Below are 26,154 nucleotides of genomic sequence, written 5' to 3'. Positions count from 1 at the left end.
GCGTGGATTAGCATTAGCGAATGGCTAACTGTCCCTGTGCTGGATGTTAGCCACAATGCTAAGACTTTCTCCAGCCAAAGCTACAGCCGCATAAACTGAGGCTTATGCCGTTTAGTGACAGATTTATTGTTGCCTGCATCTGTTAGCATTTGCTTCCCTCCTCCGCTCATCACAACTACAAGCGCCGTTTACATCCCCACGTTCACGAAACAACACAAGTTGAAAACGTCGCTGACTGAGTACAATACCTAGTAGGGCTGGGAACCTCTGGCTACCTCACGATACGATACCATATGCGATACAAGGCTCACGATAACGATGATCTCATGATATGATGATACATGATTATCGATATATTGCTCAGATAATAAATCCACGATAATGTACAATAGAACTTATCATAAAATGATTAAAAAAAAAAAAAATAATAATAATAATAATAATAATAATATTAACATTTTCCAACGGACTAAAATTAGCCTAGACTAGATTAAAACCCTTATTAAACATTATAAACAATAACTATGACTCAATCCGTATGGTATTTTTTCACCAGTACAGGCTGTACAGTTGCCCACATTTGCGGGCGAAACGGTCGCAGCGTCGAGCCCTGAGACGGCGCTTTAAAAGCCACCAGACTGACCCCAAAATGGCTGCCTCAAACAAAATGGCTGACTTTGTGTGTCTTTTGGGTTTGTGTCGTCCATGAGACTTTTTTTTTGCGAGTTTGCCTGTCAAATGTCATATTGCCAAGTAGTGTTAATTTTGTCAACAAAAACTAAAAAATAATTTTGTCACTAAAAAACCTTATTAATAAACAAGTGTGACTAAATCAGTCTGCATTTTCATCGACTAATGAAGACGAGACGAAAATGCACTTCACTTACAACTGGACTAAAATCGATGGACATTTTAGCTCATGAACAAAAACGAGGCGAAAATTATGTTATTTTGTAAAATCTCACCTGTGCTAATCTGTCATGTGACACTCAATGACACGCCCCCTTTCATATTTACAGCTAGCTAGCTAGCGCAACATGCACAAACATATGGGACAGACAGGAGATTAAAAAAGTTTTTTCTTTTTTTTAAGTAAATTATAGTTATAACATTTATCCAACTGCTATAACGTTCCAACAATAATGTTAATCTGACCGCTAACTAATGTTGCTAACTTAGTAACTCATAGCGTGAGCCACAGTAGCCACTGTAATTGTGTGTGAAATTGTTTTTCATCAAAAAGATGACAGAAAATTTGATGTGAAATAGTTTTAGATCCGAAAAGGTTCAACGTAATCTGCTAAAAAAAAATAAAAAAATAAAAAAAAATACAGAGGTTAAATGATTGTCCTGACTAAAACTAGACAAATAAAATTTATTTTCTTGGACTAAAATAAAGACTAAAAATGCTACATTTATAGTCGACTAAAAATGGACTCAATCAAAAATGGGATGAGGTTGAATAACGATGATATAAACTAACATAACTAACGGGGTCAAATCAAAAAGAAAGCAAAGAATCAATCTGACCATCCACCAGGTGTCGGCGCCGACGTCGTAGCGCAGTTGCCACCTCACCGAGCCGGATGCCGTCGCCATGACGACCGCCACGGCGTCAACGACGGAAGGACAAACAAACGCTCGGTGCTAAGGAACGAACGTTGAACTCCTCGTCGTCGTCTTCATCTTGTGAACGTCACCAGAGAGAAGCAAGTCGTCTGCATCACCACCGAAAAAAAAAATAAAAAAATTCTGGACTCCACCAAGGGGGCGTCCCTGAGAAGATTAGGACCTTCATCAAGTTCTTACAGCTAACACACACACATCAACTAAGTCGTGTGCGTTTGAGCCTCTCAAGGCGTTAGATAAGCAAACTAACACGGTGTCAAAATGGAGGCCGTTGGAATGAAAGGCGACACAGTGTGCTAGTGGTTAGCGAATTAAGCCTCGCACTTCTCGGGTTCTGGGTTTCAATTGACTTTGAACTAGCATCTTGTCTTGCTGTTTGTCTGTTTGTGTTTGAGGACCCCTCGTCAAATCATTTCATTCCTACAACCAATGAAAATCGAGAACACGCTTCCAATCTTGAGGCGAGCAAATCCCGCACGGCTCCCGCAGAGTGAAGAAGAGGCGGAGTTTTAGGAAACGTCTCCGAGAAGTTATAAGATTTGTTGCAGAAACCTTTCGTGGCAACTGACCAATACAATGGATCGCCGAAAAACAAAAACAGGAAATTGACCATATTTGGACACAAGGTTTCCACCCAACAGTGACGATCTGTCAATCTGTTTTATATTGTACAGTCTAATGAAAGTGATTTTTACATGGACATTTGTTTTGAAGACAAACTCTTGACTCGAAATGAACGATTTGAAAATCATCTTGAATCTTCTTTTGTCCTACAAGCTGGTTTGTTTGACTTCGTCATCGCGCAGCTCCACGACCTTGTTGTTGTATACAAACATGTCCTCTTGCTCCTCCTCCTCATCCTCCTGTTCCCTGTTACAATAAGACCACAACACGTGTGTTCGTCATTGCCGTCACGTATGACACAAGCTAACAACATACACTCAATTCCAATGTTTGCGCCATGAAAGTCGGCTGTTTTCAATTGGCTGCCCTGCTTGCCAGACTTTCGTCCAATCAGATTACAGCTGCCATGTGTTGCTACGTGAATACAATCTGCCTGCCGAAGGCTTGTGGAATTTAATGGGACTGTGTTATTAACCAATCAGATTTGAAATTCACGCGAGCTGATGTCAGCAATTATTATGGCAATATTTTGTTCTTTAATTCAATGGGCGTTGTGCGGCTCCTTCTGCTGTGTGCACCCTGGCCACTAGGAGGCAGTGTAACACAGACATATGATGTAAAATGGATGACAAAACACATTGCAGTCACATTAGTCGTTTTTTTTTCTTTTCTTACTGAGAACAATGAATTCATTGCTCTGGCTCACGAAACACAATTTGACAGACTTGTGTCATGTGCTAGCGTGTAAAAAGCGAGCGACCTGTCCTTCCCGAAGAGTCTGCTGAGGATGAGGATGACAAAGACGACGAAGAGGAAGACCACGACGGCCGTCAGGCCCGTCAGCCACGGCTGAAGTGTCACCGACTGAGAGGCGGACGTGCGCGCCCCTGATGCACAAGAAAGAAAGACAACATTCAATTCTTATTATTATTATTTTTATTTTTAACAAGCCACACTAGTTCCCGGTGTCGGGCTGCCAGATTGGGCGCCTGCAGATGACGTCACGCCACAGGATCGTCTGGAAATTGTCCGTTTACGATTGTTCAAAAATAACAAAATGTATGGACTAAAATTGTAAAAACGTGAATAAACCTAAAAATATAAACGCATGATACTTTAAGAGTGAAAAAAAATTAAATAAATTGAAGCGTGCCGGTGACATCAGTACAGCAACGCTAACAAAGTTAGCTTCGATTTGGTTAAGCTTGTGTGTGAGTGAGTGGTTTAAAAAAAAAAAAAAAGTTTCGGTTTGGTTTCTTTTTTTTATTTGTTCACAAATCAATCACAAGAACAAAAAAAACAAAAAAAATCAGTCTTAATGATAATAGCAACAGATTAACAATCTAAACTGACAATATTTGTCACATCGGAGACAATTATTTTCTTTATTTATCATGTATTTATTCAACCTATTTAATTATTTATTCAATATATTTTGCCTGTGATTGGCTGACAACCAGTTCAGGGTGTACCCCGCCTACTGCCCAAAGCCAGCTGAGATAGGCTCCAGCACCCCCTGTGATCCTTTTTAGGACTAAGCGGTCACGAAAATGGATGTTTGAATATTGGAAAATATGCTATTCTGCCTCCAGTATTTGTATTCAGACTCATGAAATATTTATTGCATTCATTAAGATACTTTTTTTTTTTTTAATAAACTTTATCTCAATATTTATTTCATTTATAAAAATATTAAATCACTGATTAGCCTATTTATTAATTACAAATAAAAAAAATGTGACTGAATGAGTGTTTTACATTGAACTATTCGTTTTTAGTTCTTTATCTTATATTTTGTCAAATAATTTATTATAAATAAAAAATAAAATGGTACAATTGTACATGTATGTTTATGAATCGAAATATTCAGCTAATTATAAAATAAAATAAACCATTTTACATACACATTTGAACGTAAACATTTGCTGACATTTGACCTCATCAGTGAATGTACCTCACAAAAGTTCAGCCAAGCCTGAAAGAAAAGAAAAAAAAAACGTTACCTTTGTGAGTGGAGGCCTGTGCTGCACTTTGCAGTGCACACAAGATGACAAAACATGGCCAAAACATCCTGAAAGTATCCGAGTAGCTCGTTCACACATAAACACAGACTACATGCATGCGATTCTCGACTGTCTTTTTTTTTTTTTTTTTTTCTTTTTCTCTTTTTTTACTGCAGTGAGCAAAGGTCACCAATACTTTATGGTTTCCTATCAGGGCGTGAATCATAACGCTACCTGCTATGTTACTCATTAGCATCGTACAGCTCCTCACGAATACTCATTACACGAGTATGATTGACTATAGTATTATAACTTAACCAATTAGAAGGAAGGTTATGATTTCAGACTGTCCTTGAGGACAATTACTGATCATTTGTGGGTCAAGCTGTCATGTCACAAGTTGATCAGCAATGCCTGAAAATAAAGTTATCATTTCAGACCGCCCTTGAAGGCAACACCTGTCTTCATTGACAGACAGTTGAGCGGTTGTAAAGAAAGCTATGATTTCAGACTATCACTAAAGGCAACGCCTACATTGTAAAAAGTACTGAATATTTTTTATTATTATTTTATTGATTTTACAGTGAAACAGCTGTTGTTTTGTTTCTAAATGTTATTTTAAATTGTCTTATTATCGAGTCGCATTTACGTACAACACGTTGCATCTGCGATTCGTGAGGAAAAAGCTTTTATTATGAAGGAACCCGACTGGAAGCGATGTGCTTTCGAGGTTGGCATTTACTTTGGATAAAAAATACCTCCAAAAACAGTAATTTGTCATCATATTTAATACTCTACAGTATTGGAAAAAAATACGTACTCTTTTGGAGGATAAAATCATCGTTTAGCTCCTGCGCTAAAGTCAAAATAGGCGTCTTTATTGTGACGGAACTTGAACGGAAGTGACGCGTGGCCACACGCCCCTCAGCAGCTGCGGCAGCAGGAAGTGACGCGTTTACGTCACTGTTGGCGGGCGGAAGTGAGCGGCGTCCGGGCGTGGAGGTAAACAAACGCCTGGCAGAAACCTTTGAAGACGTTCTTGGCGGCCTTTGGAGGCCAAACGAGTGGAAAATGTCTCGTTCGAGAGGCGCCCAGCAGGTGGACTCGCTGCGGGGCTTCAGGACGCCCGAGAGCGAGCCCAGCGTCCCGTCCGGACTCCTCAAGGCGGCGCGGCAGAGCGGCACGCTCAACCTGACCAATCGGAACCTTAGCGAAGGTGCTTTCGCCAGTTTTGACGCTTTCCCTACAGCTAAGACGTCACAATGTCATTTCGTCTTCTTACTGAATCGACATCAAAGCAGTTTCAATGAATAGAGAATCAAAATTGAATCACAGCCAACCTATCGGGTCTTCATCTCACGATATAATGTATATCACACGATACCGGTACACGACCTTCAATGCTCGTACGGTATCTAACATTATTTTACATTCATTTCACGATTTCTGATGGATACCTTACCGAAATGATATTTTTATTATGCTGGATACCAAAAATGTTTTCTTTTTACGCCGGTGTTTATTTTTTCACCTCCCACCAGTCCCAACGAGCGTATACCGGCTGAACGTGGACACGCCCGAGGAGGCCCATCGCAACGTGTCGTTCGGCGCGTCCGACCGCTGGTGGGAGCAGACGGACCTCACCAAGCTGCTGCTGGCCTCCAACCGGCTCACGCGCTTGTCCGACGACATCCGACTGCTGCCTGCGCTCACCACGCTCGACGTACGCCCGCCTCGCGCCCACAGGCGCGCTCGTTTTTCTTCCAGATGTTTTTTTTTTAATTTTTTTTTATTTCCCAAGCAGTTTTCGTTTTAGAGCCTGTGGACTATCTTGCTGAACCTTCCTCCAGAAGGACGACGCCTCTTTTTCACTTGTTTGGACCCGTTTCTATCGTTTAGCTGCACGACAACCAGCTGGAGACGCTGCCGGGCGCCTTGGGGGACCTGCAGGAGCTTCAGCAGCTGCGAGTCGGGTAACTCGAGCGCGCCTCCACCAAATCCCGCTTCATTATCCGGCTTCGTACTCGTCACGTGCTCTCGTCTGTTGCGGCAGTCACAACCGTTTGACGTGTCTGCCGCCGGAGGTCTACTCTCTGAGGAACCTGCGGAGCCTGACGCTGCAGCAGAACCTGCTGGATTCGCTGCCCGAGGACTTGGGACGACTGGAGGCGCTCACCGAGCTGGTAGACATTAATCCCAACATTTAGCTTTTTTTTTCAATTCCTTAGTATGGCTTGGGAACATGAATAAGAGCTGAAAACTACACTTCTACATATATAAAAATATACTTCTATATATTGAGACATTTCTCTTTAATGGCAATTTTATGGCAACATCGTAAACACGCACAATTGTCCATGTTGAGTCCAATGAAAGGTACGTAATGTGTGTATACCATGGTTATTTTAGTTAGCTCATTTACTGGCAGCCATTTTGACTGAAGCAATTCCCTTCGCTCCCGGCTGCTGTTTTACAGGTTTTTGACACTCAATAAAGTATCCATCCATCCATTTTCTTGACCGCTTCTTCCTCACAAGGGTCGTGGGGGGTGCTGGAGCCTATCTCAGCTGGCTCTGGGCAGTTGGCAGGGGACACCCTGGACTGGTTGCCAGCCAATCGCAGGGCACTCAATAAAGTATTTCAAAATATCTGAAGTATTTTTTTTTTATTTTTCTTTAACTTATTTTAGTATTAATTTCAAACAAAAACAAAAGGTGCAGATAGTTCCCAGGTCAGCAGAGTCTCTCAAAATAAAAAAAAATAAAAAAATTAGTTCCCTGAAGTTGACTTTTTTTTTTTTTTTTTTTTCCGAATGGATCTATTATCAGCAATATGATTCTTCAAAATGGCCGATGATGCCGATATTCGTCAAAATGCTTAAAGGGATACTTTACTTTTTAGCCATTTTTGGCAGTCAAACATGAATATTTTGCCTGTAATAAATTTGATATTTTCATTATTTTTCATGTCCAATTAGTACCTTTAAAAACACGTTGCAACTTGCAGTCGACTGAAAATGACATCACAATATCTCAGGTTACCAATCACAGCTCAGCTTGTGAATGTCACATGACCAAATCGAGAAAACAGCTGAGCTGTGATTGGTTACCTGAGATCTTGTGATGTCATTTTCAGTCGACTGCAAGTTGCAACATGTGTTTTTAAAGGTACTAAATTGCACGTGAAAATAATGAAAGTATCAAATTAATCATAGACAAAATCTGAACTTTTTATTGCTATAACGGGCAAAATAGGTGAAGTATCCCTTTAATATCTGTGCCGATAATTGGGCCAGCCAAGAATCTGTTTATCCCTAGGAAATGATACTTGACAAATGGGCGGAGCTTGACCCCATATGTCACCTTGCAGGACGTTTCCGACAACCAGCTGACGGAGCTTCCGTCCGGCCTGGGCCGTCTCAGCGGCCTGCAGAAGCTTCACCTGTGTCGCAACAAGCTCACCTGTCTGCCCGACAGCCTGCGCAAGCTCACCAGTAAGATTCAGAAATAAAACCTCCATTTTTTTCCCCTTCGAAAATGACATTTCCATGTTTTTTTTTGTTTTGTTTGAATTTTGTCCTGGCAGATGTGAAGCTGCTGGACTGCAGCAACAACCTTCTGAGCGACGTTCCCGCCGGCGTGTCGCAGATGGCGGCCCTGGAGCAGCTCTACCTGCGCCACAACAAACTGCGCCACCTGCCGCCGCTTCGCGCACCTGCGCTCAAGGTGAATGATGGCAGACAGAAAGGCACAATTGCACTCCGTGCCAATAGGGGGCAGCACTTTAACAGCAGGTAACCAGAAACAACTTTTTTTTTTTTTTGGTAGCTCAAGGAGCCACTCAGTTGCTTATATATTAATTACAATCTAATTTAAGAATGTTGATCATGTCAATATTGGCTAATAACTCAGCGTCTCGTAACGTTACTCTGAGATGTTACATTTGTGATTAACTACCATGTTGAAATACTTTTCTCAAAATGTTTATGCGATTGAATAGTTTTATACAAATATTTACTGTATACTGTGAATTTTGACTTTTTAATACAATATTGTATAATCAGATTTTATACATTTAAAAAAAAAATAAAATAACATAATAAAAAATAACTAATAAAATAAAACATAACATAATAATAAGAAAACTAAATAAATAAATGAATGAAAATAAATAATAATAAAAAAAAACATTGTTTCAGAAACAGGATGTAAATAAAAGATGAGCTCTTTTTGATATTAATGCTAATAGGCTGTCATGCTACAGCACACATTTGACTTTTCAGATTTTCTTTCATTTTTTTTTTAGTTGGGCATATTTTCATGTATTCATCAATGTAGAAATTGGACTCAGCCAGATCGCCGACGACGTGGAAATGTCTCCGTTTTCGTTTGCGTAGGAGTTGTACCTGGGCAACAACCAGATCGCCGACGTGTCCGGCGAGCGCATGTCCGGCTTGGGCGCGCTCGCCGTGCTGGAGCTGCGAGACAACAAGATCGCAACGCTGCCCGACGAGGTGACGGCGCTCGGCGCGCTCGCGCGACTCGACCTCACCAACAACGACATCGGCGTGTAAGTCCCGCCTCCGTCTTTCTCTGTGTTACATTTTGTTTTTTTTAAACCGTCATCTTCCTGCCTTGCGAGTCAGACTTCCGGCCGCGCTCGGCCTGCTGCCCGAGCTGAAGATTCTGCTGCTGGAGGGAAATCCTCTGCGCGGGATCAGGAGAGACCTGCTGACGGTTTGTCTTCTCGTCCTTGTCGTCGACATGGTTGGGGGCCAGTTTGACCACAAAAAAATCCAGTGGTGCCATTAACTCAACCGTTTGACGGATTGAATTAGCCGACAAGTCTCCAAAAAAAAAACAAAAAAACCTTCAAGCTATGTTGTTGTTTTTTTTAAATAACCGCTTCTGTTAGCTTAATGCTAACACATAATGGGAAACACCATAGGCGGGCTAATGCTTAGCCGTTGTCTTACAATCTTTTCGACTTCTCAACCGTCCTGCACCCGCAATTTTCTGATTTTAAGTTAACAACAATACAGAACGTTTTGTTTAAAAATAGCAACCGAGCAACATATTTCATAATTTAATCTCGTAAGTTTTTTTTCCTCACAAATCTGTCACTTTATAAACTTGCATTTACAAGTCGAGCTTGACCCCAGACATGAAAATGCTCACTTGTCTGTCACTTGAATCGAACAAATGCTAAGCGCTAATCAAACGAATGACATGTGATTGGCCACAGAAAGGAACCAATGAGCTTCTCAAGTACCTCCGAGGACGAATTAAAGGTACGGTCGCACCTTTCCTCATGGGCTTCATTTTTGCTTTGCACGCTGCTGCCACAGTAGACACGCCCAAATCACATTTTCAAAGCCACACGTGATGGAAAACGTGACTTGTTGTGTGTCAAGTTCGAAGATAAACAAGGAAGGAGACTTGCCTGTTGTGATGTCACAATCTGCTAGATTTGCATAAGCCCGCCCCCCCCATAACCGTCTGCGTTTGCGCTCTTCCAGAGGAGCCCGATAGCGCCGGCGGCGATGTGCCGACCGCCATGACGCTGCCCAGCCAGGCCGCCGTCAACCTGCACAGCATCAAAACGCTCAAGTCGCTGGTGTACAGGTGAGTGGCGGATGTGCGGCAAACGGGATTGATTGATTGATTGATTGAACCATGTGGCAAGTCAACTGGACTCAACGTAAATGTATAGGATGGTATGGCGAAAAACGTTTCTTGGGAGGAGCAATATGGCCGCGTCACCACCTCAAAAGTCTTGGCCTAGCGGCTATCCAGTCATATATATAGATCAGTGGTGCAAAGTCAGCAAGCTCGCTACTCGTAGTTTTCATTCGTTAGATTTTCGTAAGCTAACTTGGTCCAAAGCTAGCTAGCTACCAAATACAATCATTAGAAGCTAACGAGCTAGCTACTTGTTAATTCATGTGACAAATTACTGTAAATGTTTCGGATTGTATGGCAAGAAACGTTTCTTGGGAGGAGCAATATGGCCGCCTCGTGACCTCAAAAGTCTTGGCCTATTGGCTAGCCAGTTTTTCGAGCAGTGCATTTGATAGACACGTTTGTCGTGAGTAAAAAATAAAAGAAAATCTGGAACGCGTCCCCAAAAAGACAGGAAGTCGGGCTTCAAATGACTTTGAAACTCGGGTTCGGCTTTTTAAACTCGTGTTTTGTCGCCACGACGTCGTCATCGTCGTGTTCCCGTTCAGCGACAAGAAGGCGGAGCTTATCCCGGACGAGCTGTTCCAGGCCGCCGCCGAGCACGCCGTCACGTCGGCCGACTTGAGCAAGAACCTGCTGAGCGACGTGCCGCCCAGGTGAGCGAGGTCAACGAAACCGCGTCGGGGTGAGATGGTGACGGGCCGGCGCTTTTTGTTTGCAGGCTGGCGGAGACGCGGGCGTCGCTGATGGATCTCAACATGGCCTTCAACAAGCTGAGCTGCTGCTCGCTCGTCTGCTCGCTCACCAACCTGCGCCACCTTGACCTCAGGTACGCGCAGCAAGCCCCGCCTCCGGCCGCCATTTTGAGACCCATCGGCTACACGTTGCGTCATTCGTTGGCCATTTTGGGGTCACTTTGCTGCCTTTCTAAGCACCGTCTTGCGTTTTGCGCCCGCCAGGAACAACCAGCTTGGAGATTTACCGTCCGACCTGAACAACTTGAGCAAACTTCACTCGCTCGTCCTCAACTGCAACAAGTAAAACCTTCCTCAAAAAACGCTGGCGAGGAGGCGCGCTCAACAAAGTTGTCGCCGCAGGTTCAAGTCCTTCCCGGAGGTTTTGTACGACATGCCGTCCCTGGAGAGCGTCCTGCTGGGGAACAACCAGGTGGGCGACGTGGACCCCGCCCGCTTGCTCCGCCTGGTCCGTCTGTCCACGCTGGACCTGTCCAACAACGACCTGCTCAACGTGCCGCCGCAACTCGGCTTGTGCACCACGCTCAGGTGAGACGCACGCTCGTTTACAATAATTTTCTTATTTCATTATTTCACCCCAAAAATGGGAATTGTTAAGATTTTCACCGCTTTGTAACATGAATTAACAAGTAGCTAGCTCATTACCTTCTAATGACTAGCGAGCTAGCTTCGGACCAAGCTAGCTTACGAACGTCTAACCAATGAAAAGTAGCTAGCTTGCTAACTTTGAACCACTGATCTGAATATATGACTGGATCTCCGATAAGCCAAGACTTTTGAGGTCACGAGGCGGCCATATTGCTGCTCCCAAGAAACGTTTCTCGCCATACGATCGATTTATGGTGTTTTAAATTCATTACAAAATAAACAAGAGGACTTTAGACATTGTTTGTCAGTGCTGCCAGGAGGAAGGTTGCGGCAAAATTTGGTACTTACACTAAAGACATGTGGAAGGATGTTTACATTTTTTTTTCTCCATTTCAGATTAATAGTGTAACAACTAACATGAAAAGTCAAACACTGATGTTGTCTAGAAACAGGAAGTGACATCACATGTTGCCAAAACTGTTTTTTTGTTTGTTTGTTTTTTTTTTTTTTTTTCACCTGTTGTTCAGGTGTCTGAGTCTGGAAGGGAATCCTTTCCGGAGCCCGCGAGCCGCCATCGTGGCCAAGGGAACGGACGCCATTTTGGAGTACCTGCGCAGCCGCATTCCCACATGACCCCTCGTTGACCCCCAACTTGTGACAATCATTCATTCATTAAAGATTTGTTTACTACACTGACTGTTTGATTCCACTTTCAAAAATAAAAAAGCAAGCTTTGGAATGAGGAGCTCAGATTGGCCCCCTCTTAGCCCCGCCCCTCCCATGACAAGCTGCCAATCAGTGAACAGGACATTTCTTTTTTTATTTTTTTTATTTTTTTGCATGGCCCATTTATAAAAATATCTGCTCATCTGGGGCACAGGAGAGACCACATTAAGCGCACATCATCACGTGGGAAATTAGCTCACAGCGAGCATCTTTAGCATGATTGCAAAATATCATATCTCACTTTTCCATCCAGAAAATGTATTTACAACGAATGAAGTATTTTAGTTGTAACTCTCTGCTACCTGAATGCTCACATGCAATGATGGACACCTGAAAGAAACATTTAGCAACTATGTGGCGACTATAAACGTTTGAATTGTTACTACAGTACTTACTTTTCTCCACTGGGTGGCAGGATAGAAGAAGAAAAGAAGTTGATCGTCGTTTCTCACTTCCGGGTTCTGGTACCGTCGCTTGCATTGAAGTGCAGGTGGCGCTGGTTCTCTTCTTATTCACGTTTGTGTAAATAAATAAATAAATAATCTCTGACTTCCTTCTTTTCAACCAATCGCACATTATTGGTGAAGATCTGACGCCAAAGCAAACTTAGAGAAACAAGAAGATCCTGTTTTGCTTCCAAATATTGGACTTGAGCCTGCTGCAGCGGTGGATGATTTCAGACAGCCGGACACGCTCAGAGGCGTAGTTTGCCATTAGGCAAGGTAGGAAATTTGCTTGGGGCCCCCAGAGGCAACAGGGGCCCCCAGAGGGCCCACAGGTTTCACGCAATCACATTAACGTATCCTTCACATTAGCAGTGCAGCAATGACAAGTGACCGTCTCAAATATCCCTGAGTCAGATATATATATATATATATATATATATATATATATATATATATATATATATATATATATATATATATATATATATATATGTATAGGCATCTTTAAAAAACAAAAAAAAAACACGACCATGTATAGTAAGGCATCTTTTTTGAATAATAATAATAATAATAATAATAATAATAAAAATGACCATGTTTAGTATGCCTTTTTTTTATTTATTTTTTTATTGACCATGTATAGTAAGGCGTCTTTTTTGGAAAAAAAAATAAAACTACCATGTACAGGCATCTTTAAAAAAAAAACACAAAAAAAAAAAAACACGACCATGTATAGTAAGGCATCTTTTTTGAATAATAATAATAAGAAGAAGAATAACAACGACCATGTTTAGTATGCCTTTTTTTTTTTTTTTTTTTTTAATTGACCATGTATAGTAAGGCATCTTTTTTGAATAATAATAATAATAATAATAATAATAATAATAATAAAAACGACCATGTTTAGTATGCCTATTTTTTTTTTTTTTTTAATTGACCATGTATAGTAAGGCGTCTTTTTTTAATAATAATAATAAAAAAAACACGACCATGTTTAGTATGCCTTTTTTTTTTTTTTTTTTTTTTAATTGACCATGTATAGTAAGGCATCTTTTTTGAATAATAATAATAATAATAATAATAATAATAATAATAATAAAAACGACCATGTTTAGTATGCCTATTTTTTTTTTTTTTTTTAATTGACCATGTATAGTAAGGCGTCTTTTTTGGAAAAAAAAATAAAACTACCATGTACAGGCATCTTTAAAAAAAAAACACACAAAAAAAAAAACACGACCATGTATAGTAAGGCATCTTTTTTGAATAATAATAATAAGAAGAAGAATAACAACGACCATGTTTAGTATGCCTTTTTTTTTTTTTTTTTTTTAATTGACCACGTATAGTAAGGCGTCTTTTTTTAATAATAATAATAAAAAAAACACGACCATGTTTAGTATGCCTTTTTTTTTTTTTTTTTTTTTTAAATTGACCATGTATAGTAAGGCATCTTTTTTGAATAATAATAATAAAAAAAAAAAACACGACCATGTTTAGTATGCCTTTTTTTTTTTTTTTTTTTTTAAATTGACCACGTATAGTAAGGCGTCTTTTTTTAATAATAATAATAAAAAAAACACGACCATGTTTAGTATGCCTTTTTTTTTTTTTTTTTTTTTTTTTAAATTGACCATGTATAGTAAGGCATCTTTTTTGAAGAATAATAATTAAAAAAAAAAAACACGACCATGTTTAGTATGCCTTTTTTTTTTTTTTTTTTTTAAATTGACCACGTATAGTAAGGCGTCTTTTTTTAATAATAATAATAAAAAAAACACGACCATGTTTAGTATGCCTTTTTTTTTTTTTTTTTTTTTTAATTGACCATGTATAGTAAGGCATCTTTTTTGAATAATAATAATAATAATAATAATAATAATAATAATAAAAACGACCATGTTTAGTATGCCTATTTTTTTTTTTTTTTTTAATTGACCATGTATAGTAAGGCGTCTTTTTTGGAGAAAAAAAATAAAACTACCATGTACAGGCATCTTTAAAAAAAAAACACAAAAAAAAAAAAACACGACCATGTATAGTAAGGCATCTTTTTTGAATAATAATAATAAGAAGAAGAATAACAACGACCATGTTTAGTATGCCTTTTTTTTTTTTTTTTTTTTAATTGACCACGTATAGTAAGGCGTCTTTTTTTAATAATAATAATAAAAAAAACACGACCATGTTTAGTATGCCTTTTTTTTTTTTTTTTTTTTTTTTTAAATTGACCATGTATAGTAAGGCATCTTTTTTGAAGAATAATAATTTAAAAAAAAAACACGACCATGTTTAGTATGCCTTTTTTTTTTTTTTTTTTTTTAAATTGACCACGTATAGTAAGGCGTCTTTTTTTAATAATAATAATAAAAAAAACACGACCATGTTTAGTATGCCTTTTTTTTTTTTTTTTTTTTTTTTTAAATTGACCATGTATAGTAAGGCATCTTTTTTGAAGAATAATAATAAAAAAAAAAAAACACGACCATGTTTAGTATGCCTTTTTTTTTTTTTTTTTTTTAAATTGACCACGTATAGTAAGGCGTCTTTTTTTAATAATAATAATAAAAAAAACACGACCATGTTTAGTATGCCTTTTTTTTTTTTTTTTTTTTAATTGACCATGTATAGTAAGGCGTCTTTTTTGGAAAAAAAAAATAAATAAAACTACCATGTACAGGCATCTTTAAAAAAAAAACACACAAAAAAAAACATGACCATGTTTAGTATGGCTTTGTTTTTTTTTGTTTTTTTATTGACCATGGATAGTAAGGTGTCTTTTTAAATAAAAAAAAATAAGACCATGCGGTTAGTCATTTTCTTTTCACTTGCTAGCTGCTAACCAAGCACGCAGCGCGGTTTGCGACTTCAGCACAACGTGAGCTTATGTTAAGCGCATTAGCGACTTGCGAATGACACTTACTTGATTGCTGGGCGGGGCAGGAGGCGCATTCTTGTTTGTGCGTGTGCCAAGAAAAACACGTCACGTGGTTTTCGATCAAACGTCTCTTTTTTTTTTTTTCTCTCTCACTTGTCCATCGAGTTCCAGGAGACAAACTATCCTGGTTGTCATGGGAACAAACGTTGAAATTGGTCTGGCGCTATTTTGGGGGGGCTAAGTTTGTTTTTCTTGGAGTTAAAAGAGCAAAAAAGTTGATACAATTGATAAAAAAAAAGGAGACTTCAAGCTGTTTGTTGCCACTTCCGGCTCAAGTTTACTTGCAAATGAAACAGAAAAAAAAAAAAAAAAAAAAAGACACGTGATGTGGATTGGAAACAAGCCTGAGAAGTCGTCTGCTTAGCTTCATGCTAACAACAACGCAAAATGTCATTGACATGCTAAACAGTAGCATTGGTGGTTGTGGTTTGAGAAACATGTTGACAGAAAATATAACCATATTTATATTCGTTATCCCCGACGTAAAAAAAAAAAAAAAAGATTAATATGACATCATCTTACGGAGTCCGAGTAGTCGTAGTAAAAGACGACAACTCTTCTTCTTCATTTGTCTGCATGACTGTATCGTGCTGCCACCCGGTGGCCAAAGCAGGTACACCAGAAAGAGCAGCAAAACATTCGATGTCATCGATGTTTTGTGTGAAATTATTCCTTATTAAAAAACAACAACAAAAAAAGTGTTTCAAGGGCATTACCATGAATTACATTTTGGAAAGATAATTTGAGATACAAGTGTGGTCACGGAAGGAAATTCAACTCATCTTCTCACGGCGCGATTGACGTCTGCATTTAAGTGAAATAGAAATGTTGACAAAATCAACATGAAGTCTCATTTAAACATTGAATTTTTTTTTTAATGAAGTCAAGACGCGTCGAGATGGACAAAAGCCAAAGACTTTTATTTTCCAACAACGTAACACGGACATGAAAACATTCCGACTAGGACATCACGCTACATCCTGCTCGTCTACGACAAACTAAGCACGAAAAACAGACGCGGCAAAAGTGCCGCCACGCCCCCGGTGTACCTAAACGCATCCTTCGCCCTGCACGGGCGTGTCTGTGTGTGCGTGCGTGCGTGTGTGTCTGCGCTGATATATGATGTATTGAATATGTGCGTGCGTGCGTGCGTGCGTGCGTATGGACGTCAATATGTATGCGACGGGCCTGCGCCAGGATGCTCGTGTACGCTGAAACTTTCCCCGGGTGTTAAAATGTCTTCGGAGCAGCGCTTGATACTCGTCAAGATGGCCGACCTCCGTACAATATATACAAAAATATAAAATGTAAATAAAAATACAAACAAATTCTCTTTCGGACGTTTGGAAGGAGGGAGGACTTGAGGTTTTTTTTTTGTTTTTGTTTTTGTTTTGTTTTTTGGACGTCAACGGCGGCGGTCTCGTCTTTACTTGTCCGTCTTCTGCTTCTTCCGCTCCACTTCGTCCTGTTCGCCACAACAAACAACAACCATTGGTTGACAGCTGACGCCAGACACGCCCCTTTTGCCCAACGTCGCCCAATCAGATTCTGTTTTTTTTTTGTTTTTTTCTGGCTAATATTAGCCTGCTAGTGGCTTTAGCTACTGCGTAAACAATGAAATGGAAATTAGCTCACTAGCAGTTAGCATCTTTAGCGGTTAGCATCTTCAGTGGTTAGCATCTTCAACAAAGCTAAACTTTATAGGGAAGCAACTCATTTACTTTCTAGCTGACTAAATTGACTTGATGAATTTGTAACGTGAATTAAAAAGTAGCTATCTCATTATCTTCGAATGATTGTATTTGGTAGGAGCTAGATAGCTAGCTAGCTAGCTTCGGACCAAGCTAGCTTACAAACATCTAACGAATGAAAAGTACGAGTAGCTAGCTTGCTAACGTTGAACCATTGATCTATATATATGACTGGATAGCTGGCTTTTGAGGTCACAAGGCGGCCATATTGCTCCTCCCAAGAAAGGTTTCTCGCCATACGATCCAAAACATTTACATTATCCAAGTTGGAGACACGCCCCTTTTGCCCAAGGCCACTCAATCAGATTCAGTTTTTTGTTGTTGCTGATGTTAGCCTGCTAGTGGCTTTAGCTACGGCGTTAAAAATGAAAAGGAAGTTAGCTTACTAGCGGTTAGCATCTTCAGCAGTGTGAAACTTCGGAGCAAAGCGGCTCATTTACTTTCTAGCTGACTAAACTTACTCGATCAATTTGTAACGTGATTTAACAAGTATCTAGCTCATTATCTTTGAATGATTTTATTTTCTACTAGCTAGCTAATTAACTAGCTAGCTCGCAAGCTAGCTTACGAACATCCAACAATTGAAAACGAGTAGCTAACTTTAAACCACTAATCCATATGTATGACCGTATAGCCGATAGGCCAAGAGGTGGTGAGGCGGCCATATTGCTCCTCCCAAGAAACGTTTCTCGCCATACCATCGAAATTGGACAACAATTGAGACAGTACTTAGTAGAAATAGTATGATTTATGGTGTTTTAAATGTATTAAACATAGCAAGCGGTTAAGAAAATGGATGGATGGAATGTTAATTTGATTTGATTTTTTACTTGTTAAAAAATAGTGGCCACAAGCATTAGCTTATTAGCATTAGCATTACCTTAATATTAGCTAGCTCATCTGTACGTATAGCGTATAGTTGACACAGTAGTCTGCTAGCAAGGTGTGAGTAACAAGATGGCCGCCGTGCGACTTCAAACGGCTTGCGCTAGCGCACGCGGGCTATCCAGTCACATATACAGGTCAGTGCTTTGACCCCGTTTCCTATCTTTTCTTTTTTTTTTTTTTTTAGCACCTCGTCATCGTCGTCGTCGTCGTCGTCGTCATCGTCGGCTGTTCTCTTCCCTGTGGGCGTGACCAGGTCGTCGTCGTCGTCGTCCTCTTCCTCACCTGGACGCGCACGAGTGAGCACACACGCGCGCGCGCGTTAGCTTTAGCTTTAGCACGAGTGTCGCTTTTGTTTGGGCGAGCGCGTTTTTGTTTACCCTCTCCATCCTCCTCTTCCTCGTCTCCCACGTCGTCTTCCTCCTCCGCCTCGTTGTCCTGCTCGCCGTTCTCCTCGTCCTGACACGCACACACACACATTTGAGGATGAGAGTGATGATGATGATGATGACGATGATGAAGAGGAGGCGCTCTCACGGTTTTCCCGTTGGCGGTGGCGTCGTCGCCGTTCTTCTCCTCCAACATTTTCTTGTCCTTCAACTCCTAAACAAAACAAAACAAAACAAACACTCAGTGAGCCTCAAATGTCCCGTCACGGGCACTTGAACGCATCGCAAATGTTCACCGACACGTTCCCGCGCACTTGAACGCAACGTGCGCTCACATCTTCACGCCGGCTTGAAGGCAACGCGAATGTCAACGCACGTTTGTGAGCACTTGAACGCAACAGTTGTTTTTTTTGTTTGTTTTTTTTCACCGACATCTTCACGGCCACTTGAAGGCGACGCACGTTTTTGACAGACACTTTCGCAAGCAATTGAATGCAACACTGTTTTTGGCCGACAGCTTCACGTTCACTTGAACGCATCGCGTTTGTTTACCGACGACCTCCTCATATGTTCGTCAACACATTAAAAACAAGTTGACGTGCACTTGAAGGCAACACGAATGTTGGTCAACAACACTGTTGTTCCCCACACCTTTATATGCACTTGAACGCACCATAAGTTTTGTCCACTAAATTTCAACTTGTGCAACATTGATGACTGTTAGCATGTTGCTAATGATATTGTTGCTGCTTATAACAGTTTGAGTGCACGTGTGCATATTCATACAATTCACAGGAAAGAAGGAGGATTTGTTTTTTCCAAATATGACGTTTTCAAAAATCTACCTAAGCATCGTTTTTGTCGATTTTCTGGGAACTGAATCTTAGTTAATTTACGTTTATCAATTTCCTGCACTGCTACTTTGAAATAAATAAATAAAATAATAAAGGGGTGGAAATTAAAACATGTTTTTTAAGTTATTAATTCATCACTTAAATAATAGACAGATTAAAAAATTATTAACTGCTAGCTACAGCCCCCCCAAAAATAAAAAAGTATATATATATATATATATATATATATATATATATATATATATATATATATATATATATATATATAAGTAATGAGGACGGTAAACATGTGCTTCCTGGATTAGAAGGGAGACCGGAAGTTTCCATTTTAGGGGACAGGTTGGACTCCCGGTCCCTGCGCTCTGATTGGTCGCATGCTCTCAAGTCCCTCCCACTGGGCTCTCGCTGCTGAAAGCTGACACCAGACCAGACTGGAGCAGAGCGGCAGCTTGACTGGTGAGGAAGAGGACGAAAGAAAAAAAAAAGAAAACAATAATCCACAACACAGACACGCCCAGACTCCAAGTCCCGGCAGCCGTCAATGTCACAATGGATGTTGTCACCTGACACCAACTTGAGCACACTTTTCGCGAGTATGTGAAAATGCCGCCTTGTGACGTCATCCGACACTCGCCGTCAATCACTCGACATTTTGTCATTTTTTAGGATCCCCCTAATCCGGCTTTCAACGTCTTTCCTTGCGCTTCTTTTCAGTCCGGCGTGCCAGCGAACGGCGCCCCCGTATGGACACCATGGTAAAAAAAATCAAATTAAATAAAACAAACAAATAAATAAATTAATCCATTTCGGAGACGACCCTCAATGAAATCTCTCGCGACCCCCCTCCTCCCCCCCCGGCGCATCTTTATCCTCCAGACAGGATGCTGCTTCCTGTTGTGAGCGCGCGCGCACACAAACACAAACACACGCGCGCGCGCGCGCGCACGGCTCTGCTCCCGCTCCGGCGGTGGCGCCGGCCGACGGCGCGTCCTTCGCCCCCGGGCTCCCTCGCTCCGTCGGCGGCTGCGTGCCCTCCAGACGACGCTATGACGCGGGGGGGGGGGGGAGGGCGGAAGCACCACAAGCGACCCCCCCCATACACGATCTGGTAACGCACGGAAGCGATATTTGGCAGTTATTTTATTATTATGACTATTGTTTTTCTTTACGCTTTGATCCGAAAGAGAAAGCGTCGCGCCTCCTCTTCTTCTTCCTCTTGTTCACTTTAAGAGGCTCTGAGCGGCCAAATCCGCTCTCAATTCCCACGTAAAGCGCCACTGACACGCGCCTCACACACACGCACGCGCATCATCATCATCAGTCCGATTATTATTTAGGACAAACAAAAAATGCTGCACACAAATCGCAAACGACGCCGCAAGCGGTGAATGACGCGCGTCCGCCCGCGCACGCGCGTGTCCTGCAGCACGCTCAATTCTTCATTAATCAAGCGCGCGCGTGCGCGTGCGCGTCTCACCTTGGCGCTCAGCTCGCCGCTGCTCTCCACTTTGCTGTCCGCCATCTTCTTCTTCTTGTTTTTCCCGCGAGTTAGCAAACAATAATGGCCGTCGCGCAGATTCAAAGGTGGCGAGGATGAGGAGGATGAAGGATGAAGATTTCCACTTGAGTCGCCGCGGTCAAAAAAGTCCCCCAGTTTGCGCGTGCACCCGCCCCGCTCGCTCGCTTACGCCGCCGCGCCGCGTTTTTATAGGCCAGGTGGGCGGGACGTGGAGAACGGCGGGCGCGCTCCGATTGGTCGAGGGCGGCTCAGGGCCAAACTCGGCCGCCGATTGGACGCCGCCAAACAATGGACGCGCCTCCCTTGTTGCCCCCAAAAAAAGTGTGCCACCCACGCACGCACGCGCGCGTGCAAAAACGTTGACATGTGTGAGCAAAAAAAATAAAAAAAATCTCCGTGTACGCGCTTGGCTGCGTTAATCCCATAATAATCACACTAGATTGTAAACGTTTGTTCACACTATGATGACTTTTATGACTCGCCGCGGGCGTGTTTTGCATGCATGCAAAATCAAGTGTTTTTTGGTTATTTTATTTTTTTTAAGTATAGCTACTTGATTTGCGAAATAACGACTTTTTGAGTCACGTGACCTCACTGGCAAGACGACACGAGAGGGAAAAAAAAAAAAAAAGCCCCCACTAAGAACACGGTCGCTGAAGGCGGTCCAAGAAATCCCGGTGCGCCTCCACTGCAAGCTTTACGACAAATTGCCGCACTTTTTAGTGACGACTTCGTTACAGTTCCACTCAAGTAACGTGCTGCAACATTACCCGCCCACCGTCCCCCCTCACAAGCGGACTGTTTTTAGTATCTCAATAGGGTACCACGAGCGTGAGCGCGACACTCCAACGCTTAAACCTCGACTCTAACCTTTATCCGTGTAGTTTCTATTTATATATGGATTTATTAACAATAAGCGTGTGTGTGCGCGCGCGCGCGCATGTGCGAGACAAAGTAGGACAGACGTGAGGGCGGGGCGTGTCGGAAAAAGCCATAGTAACGCGAGAGAATTGCAGTCTGTCCCCCAAAAAATGCTCTCAAGAGAGATAAAATATCGCGCCGAGTGCGTAAATGTAGCGTGGATGTAATTTAGACGGCATTTGTTTGCTAACAAACGACGGAGAGCTGACTTGCTTGTTGCTTTTTGTCCCTCACCAAAATGGCGGCTGTTATTTCTTTTGTCCCTCACCAAGATGGCCGCTCGTCCCGACCGTGTGGCGTTTGAAGCTTTCCTCGAGCCGGATGTCGTGATTGGTCCGTCTACTGAAGCGAACGTAAAGCTGACGCTTTGCGCCCGGTGAGTGGTCGATGCAGCTGTCAATCACCGTCACGGTTGGTGGTGGGCGGGAACTGTGGGTGGAAGGAAATACTGTACCGGAAATTGTGCGGATTCATAACTTTCAAGTGTTTCCTTGATTTAACGTGATAAAAATCAAACAACAGAGGTTCGTTGACAATATTTACACCAAGGTGAAATGCAGAGGAAAATCAATTTCTCTATGTAAGTCACATAAACGTAACGAGACGTGCTGGAGTCTCGTTCATGCGACTTCCTGCCTTTTTCTAGTCGTGCAGCAGGGGGCAGCATACTTACCTCGCCATGTCAAACTGTATTACAAATTGACGACGATCCAAAGTTGGGAAAATGTTTCGTAATTTATCATTTTCACAGCATATAAATGTACAAATTGTTCTTTGGCTTACGAGTTTAATGAGTTACATGACTACGCTCTAAATTCAAATTATAAAAACACATTTTCCCCATTACAGGATCAATTTTTTTTAATAAAGAATAGCAACACTAATACTGCATTGTTAAATATATAAAAATAAAACGTGAGAATGTAAAGATATAAATTTTAGTTTCCGTTTGTGTGAAAGAGGGTGAGGGTGTGGCTTTGAGAGTGACGTCAACAGCCCTGAAGGGAAGGTGACACTTTTTTTTTTTTTTCCCCCCCCCCACGTTCCTTTACGAGGGTTGTCATTTTTGCATCTGTGGCACGTTCGATAAAAGGCTGAAAGTGGCATCTGAATGTGTCTCTCCTTGCCCACATGCCAGGGCATCACATCCCCTCAAAAAAGTAGTAGTGCGTTAATTAACATAAGCTCATTTTTAATGATGACTTATCCAAATTCGATCGCTTTATTTCAGTACAAGTGGTCGTGAATGGATGGAAATAAGGTCACGTGGTGTTCACTGTGCTTATTATCCACTGTGTGTGTGTGTGTGTGTGTGTGCGCGTCTTTGTCTTTTCCTCCGAGCTGGAAAATGAAAAATGGAAAAAGTGGAGCAAAGTGAAGGGTGACGCTGATGAGGAGGAGGAGAAGAAAAGTACTGCAGAGAGAGAATCCGGAAAACCCGGAGCGGATCTTCAACATCAACTGGCTCGTGGACTCACAAAGTTCAACGTGACTTCAAAGTGACACAATTTCCATTTCCGACCAACCAACCAAATCATCACGACCAAACGAACGATCAACCCTTGTTTTGAAATTCCGACTGGAACGCCACTTCCGGGAATTACGAGCCGAAACAACTTTTGAGTGCGTTTTTATCAACAATAGTCTTCAGTTAGGAATTTATTACTTCATTTTGGTATTTCTTTTATTTCCTTTTGATAACTTTTAGAGGGCCACAAACTGGGGTCAGCGCTTGAATTTTTTTTGATTGGGAAACTACTGGTGTTAATTTAATAAAATGATAAAATAATAATAAATACATAAATAAAAAATAAAATAAATAAAAAATTACTAATAAATAAATAAATAAAATAAAAAGTTGAAAAAAAAAATCATTTCCTCAACACACCTTTTTCACCAGACTAAAACTCGACTCGACTAAAATCCTCATTAATAAACATTAAGTGGGACTAAATCAGTATGCATTTTTGTCATTTTTGTCAACTAATGAATGCGATAAACATCACGATATTGTGGCGAGGTTGGTGATACAAAAAGTCACAATATTGTTTAAAAAAAAAAAAAGAAGGGGAAAAACAATGGTCTCATATAAAAATAGAATATTGTCCTTTTGTGCATTAATGCAATTCAAATATTATAAAATATATATATAAAATAAGAATTGAGTTCCTCCACATATTGACTCGCTTGGATTTTAAACATAAGGGCCAAAACATGCCTTGTAAAAATTAAACCACTAAAAAAAAATTAGCCACCAGAGGGTGCTCGAATTGCATAAATGGAAATCACCCCGACTTTTTTTTTTTTTTTTTAACAGATGCGCTGCCTTTAATATTATGACATAACGACGATGATATTGTGGCAGTTTCAATACTGCGATATCACGATATTGCCGTTATCGTTACGTCCCTACTAATGTAGACAAGACAAAAATGTTGTTAAAAAAAAATGGACTCAAATTGATGGGACATTTTAGTTGATGAACAAAAAACGAGAACTTACAAGCATGGAGTCATAGTAGCCGCTTGTTGATATACTGGAAATGTGAGTCAAAAAGATGAGAACATTTGATGGGAAAGTTTTAGATTGGAAAAGGTGAAAAAAAAAAAATAAAATAATCCATTTACATACGGGGTAAAAATGGTTGCTGTGACTAAAACGGCAGTTTTTTTGGACATTATTTTGTTTTCTTGGCCTAAAATAAAGACCAAAACGCTCCATTTCTGGTCGACTAAAAACGAGATGAGGTTGAAAAACGAACAAGCGTGACTGAAATTGGACTCAAACTGACTACATTTCAAAATGAACACTGGAAAGTACAAGTTTGTGCACGTTGCGGTGGAAACGCGTCTGCAAAAAAAAGATGGTTTCAAATGAAGCAATGTGAGCAAAAAAAAAAAAAGTGCAAATGTGTCATAGGAAGGCAAAAAAAAAATAGCGAGGAGGTGCAGACGACGACGACCTCCCCCAAGGTGAACGAGTTCTAACGCGCGTTCAGACACGCGGAGCCGAATTCCAGCGAGGCCCCAACGTGGACCTGCCGCGACCTGCGCACGCACGCCGCCGCCGCAGCTCCACGTTGGGCGTGTCCCTCGCGGCGCCACGATTTGCCAACTGGTCGCTCCGGAACAACCGGATCCGGTTCACACTCGAATGGCCCGCCGCCAAGTCCGAAGATGCGAGTCAGCAAACGTTTGCGACGCTTGAGTGGCTTTTATAAACAATTAAAGTAATAATTCATTACAAGGGGAAGAAAAACCTCTTTGAAACTCCACAAATCCTTCAATAATCGGAAGATGAAACTTTTGGCACATCTCCTGACCGATTTGTGCAAATCATTTCACCTTCTCCTTTGAATTTTTGCTTGTCATTTCAAAACATAACAAATGAAACCTTTTTGAAAGTTCATCAACTTATATGAAGCCTTCATTTAAAAAAAAATAAAAAAAAATAAAAGAATAAATAATGTAACTTTCTTTCATTTATTCTAAAGTACAAAATATTTTGAAAATACTTTTTCATGTCACTGGTGGATGCAGGCTTTGTGAAAAATTAATTCTATTTTGTTCCATTTGAATTATTTATATTATTATTATACAACATTTGTTCCAGTTTTTTTGAAATTTTCTTTTTAATGAAACCTTTTTGATTTTTTTTCATTATATAACTATATACATTTGTATTTTTTTAATCTTTAAAAAAAAAATCTAAATTGTTTTGCCATTCTGAAATGAAGAATTTTTTTTTAATGTAGTTTAATTTAATAAAACCTTTGTTTACATTTTGAAATCATTTTAACAAATGCTGAAAATGAATCCTTTATGTTCAAAGTTTTTTTGTTTTTTGTTTTTAAATAAAGCTTGACTCATTTTATTTGACAACCAAATTGTCAATTGGTGCAGGAAATTATCCAAATGTATTTATATATTTGTATTTATTAATGTATCTTTTTATGTTTGGCGTCTACCAAGGTTATTTTAATTAACTAAAACAAACAAAATAACTAAAATTATAATAAAAAAATATATATATCATTAACGAAATAAAATTAAAAAAAATGAAAAACAAAAAGTGAAACTTCATTTTATGTTTACAAAACTATGATTATAAAAATGTCCTTCATTTTAGTGCTAATTAATTGAAAGTATGATTTTAAATGTGATTATAAGTGAATTAATTTTGATTTGAACCGGAATAAGGACTTTTGAAGAAGCGACGTCATCTTGCAGCAGCCAATAGAAAAGCACCAAAAGATGACATCACTAAAACTGAACTAAAACGAAACAGTTATGAAATAACTAAAAGTAATACAAACTAACAAAAAAAATGCGTGAAAACAAGGAAGTATAACGGACATGCTAATCGTGCTAATCAATAAGTGTCGGCGAACGAAGTGAAACTGCCGAACGCTAATTGCTTGCAAAGCCGGCTGCGATGACCTCATC

At 40.5% G+C, this 26,154-nt stretch overlaps 3 protein-coding genes across 3 annotated transcripts; 1 reads left to right on the top strand and 2 right to left on the bottom strand.

Annotated features, from left to right (window-relative positions):
• Positions 1–2,302: 2,302 nt before the first annotated feature.
• Positions 2,303–4,397, bottom strand: smim24 (small integral membrane protein 24). The gene is made up of 3 exons (XM_077535176.1): positions 4,257–4,397; positions 3,014–3,140; positions 2,303–2,499 (listed from the first exon to the last, which is right to left on the bottom strand). Exons 1-3 carry the CDS (start codon positions 4,321–4,323, stop codon positions 2,400–2,402), a joined length of 294 nt encoding a protein of 97 aa, XP_077391302.1. The 5' UTR covers positions 4,324–4,397; the 3' UTR covers positions 2,303–2,399.
• Positions 4,398–5,185: 788 nt separating this feature from the next.
• lrrc40 (leucine rich repeat containing 40) lies at positions 5,186–11,972 on the top strand. The gene is made up of 15 exons (XM_077535175.1): positions 5,186–5,472; positions 5,798–5,979; positions 6,156–6,229; positions 6,310–6,439; positions 7,626–7,749; positions 7,842–7,981; positions 8,653–8,825; positions 8,902–8,992; positions 9,501–9,546; positions 9,775–9,880; positions 10,486–10,593; positions 10,659–10,766; positions 10,897–10,974; positions 11,035–11,220; positions 11,808–11,972. The coding sequence occupies exons 1-15, from the start codon at positions 5,328–5,330 to the stop codon at positions 11,911–11,913; spliced, it is 1,797 nt and encodes a 598-aa protein (XP_077391301.1). The 5' UTR covers positions 5,186–5,327; the 3' UTR covers positions 11,914–11,972.
• Positions 11,973–16,289: 4,317 nt separating this feature from the next.
• Positions 16,290–20,961, bottom strand: LOC144026699 (uncharacterized). The gene is made up of 5 exons (XM_077533611.1): positions 20,747–20,961; positions 18,564–18,629; positions 18,407–18,485; positions 18,217–18,311; positions 16,290–16,855 (listed from the first exon to the last, which is right to left on the bottom strand). The coding sequence occupies exons 1-5, from the start codon at positions 20,789–20,791 to the stop codon at positions 16,817–16,819; spliced, it is 324 nt and encodes a 107-aa protein (XP_077389737.1). The 5' UTR covers positions 20,792–20,961; the 3' UTR covers positions 16,290–16,816.
• Between the last annotated feature and the right edge of the window lie 5,193 nt (positions 20,962–26,154).

This window comes from Festucalex cinctus, chromosome 10 (genome assembly GCF_051991245.1).
Source record: "Festucalex cinctus isolate MCC-2025b chromosome 10, RoL_Fcin_1.0, whole genome shotgun sequence".
Classification (NCBI taxonomy): Eukaryota; Metazoa; Chordata; class Actinopteri; order Syngnathiformes; family Syngnathidae; genus Festucalex; species Festucalex cinctus.
Note: the sequence above shows the minus strand (reverse complement) of the source record. Positions and strands in the feature narration are given on the sequence as shown.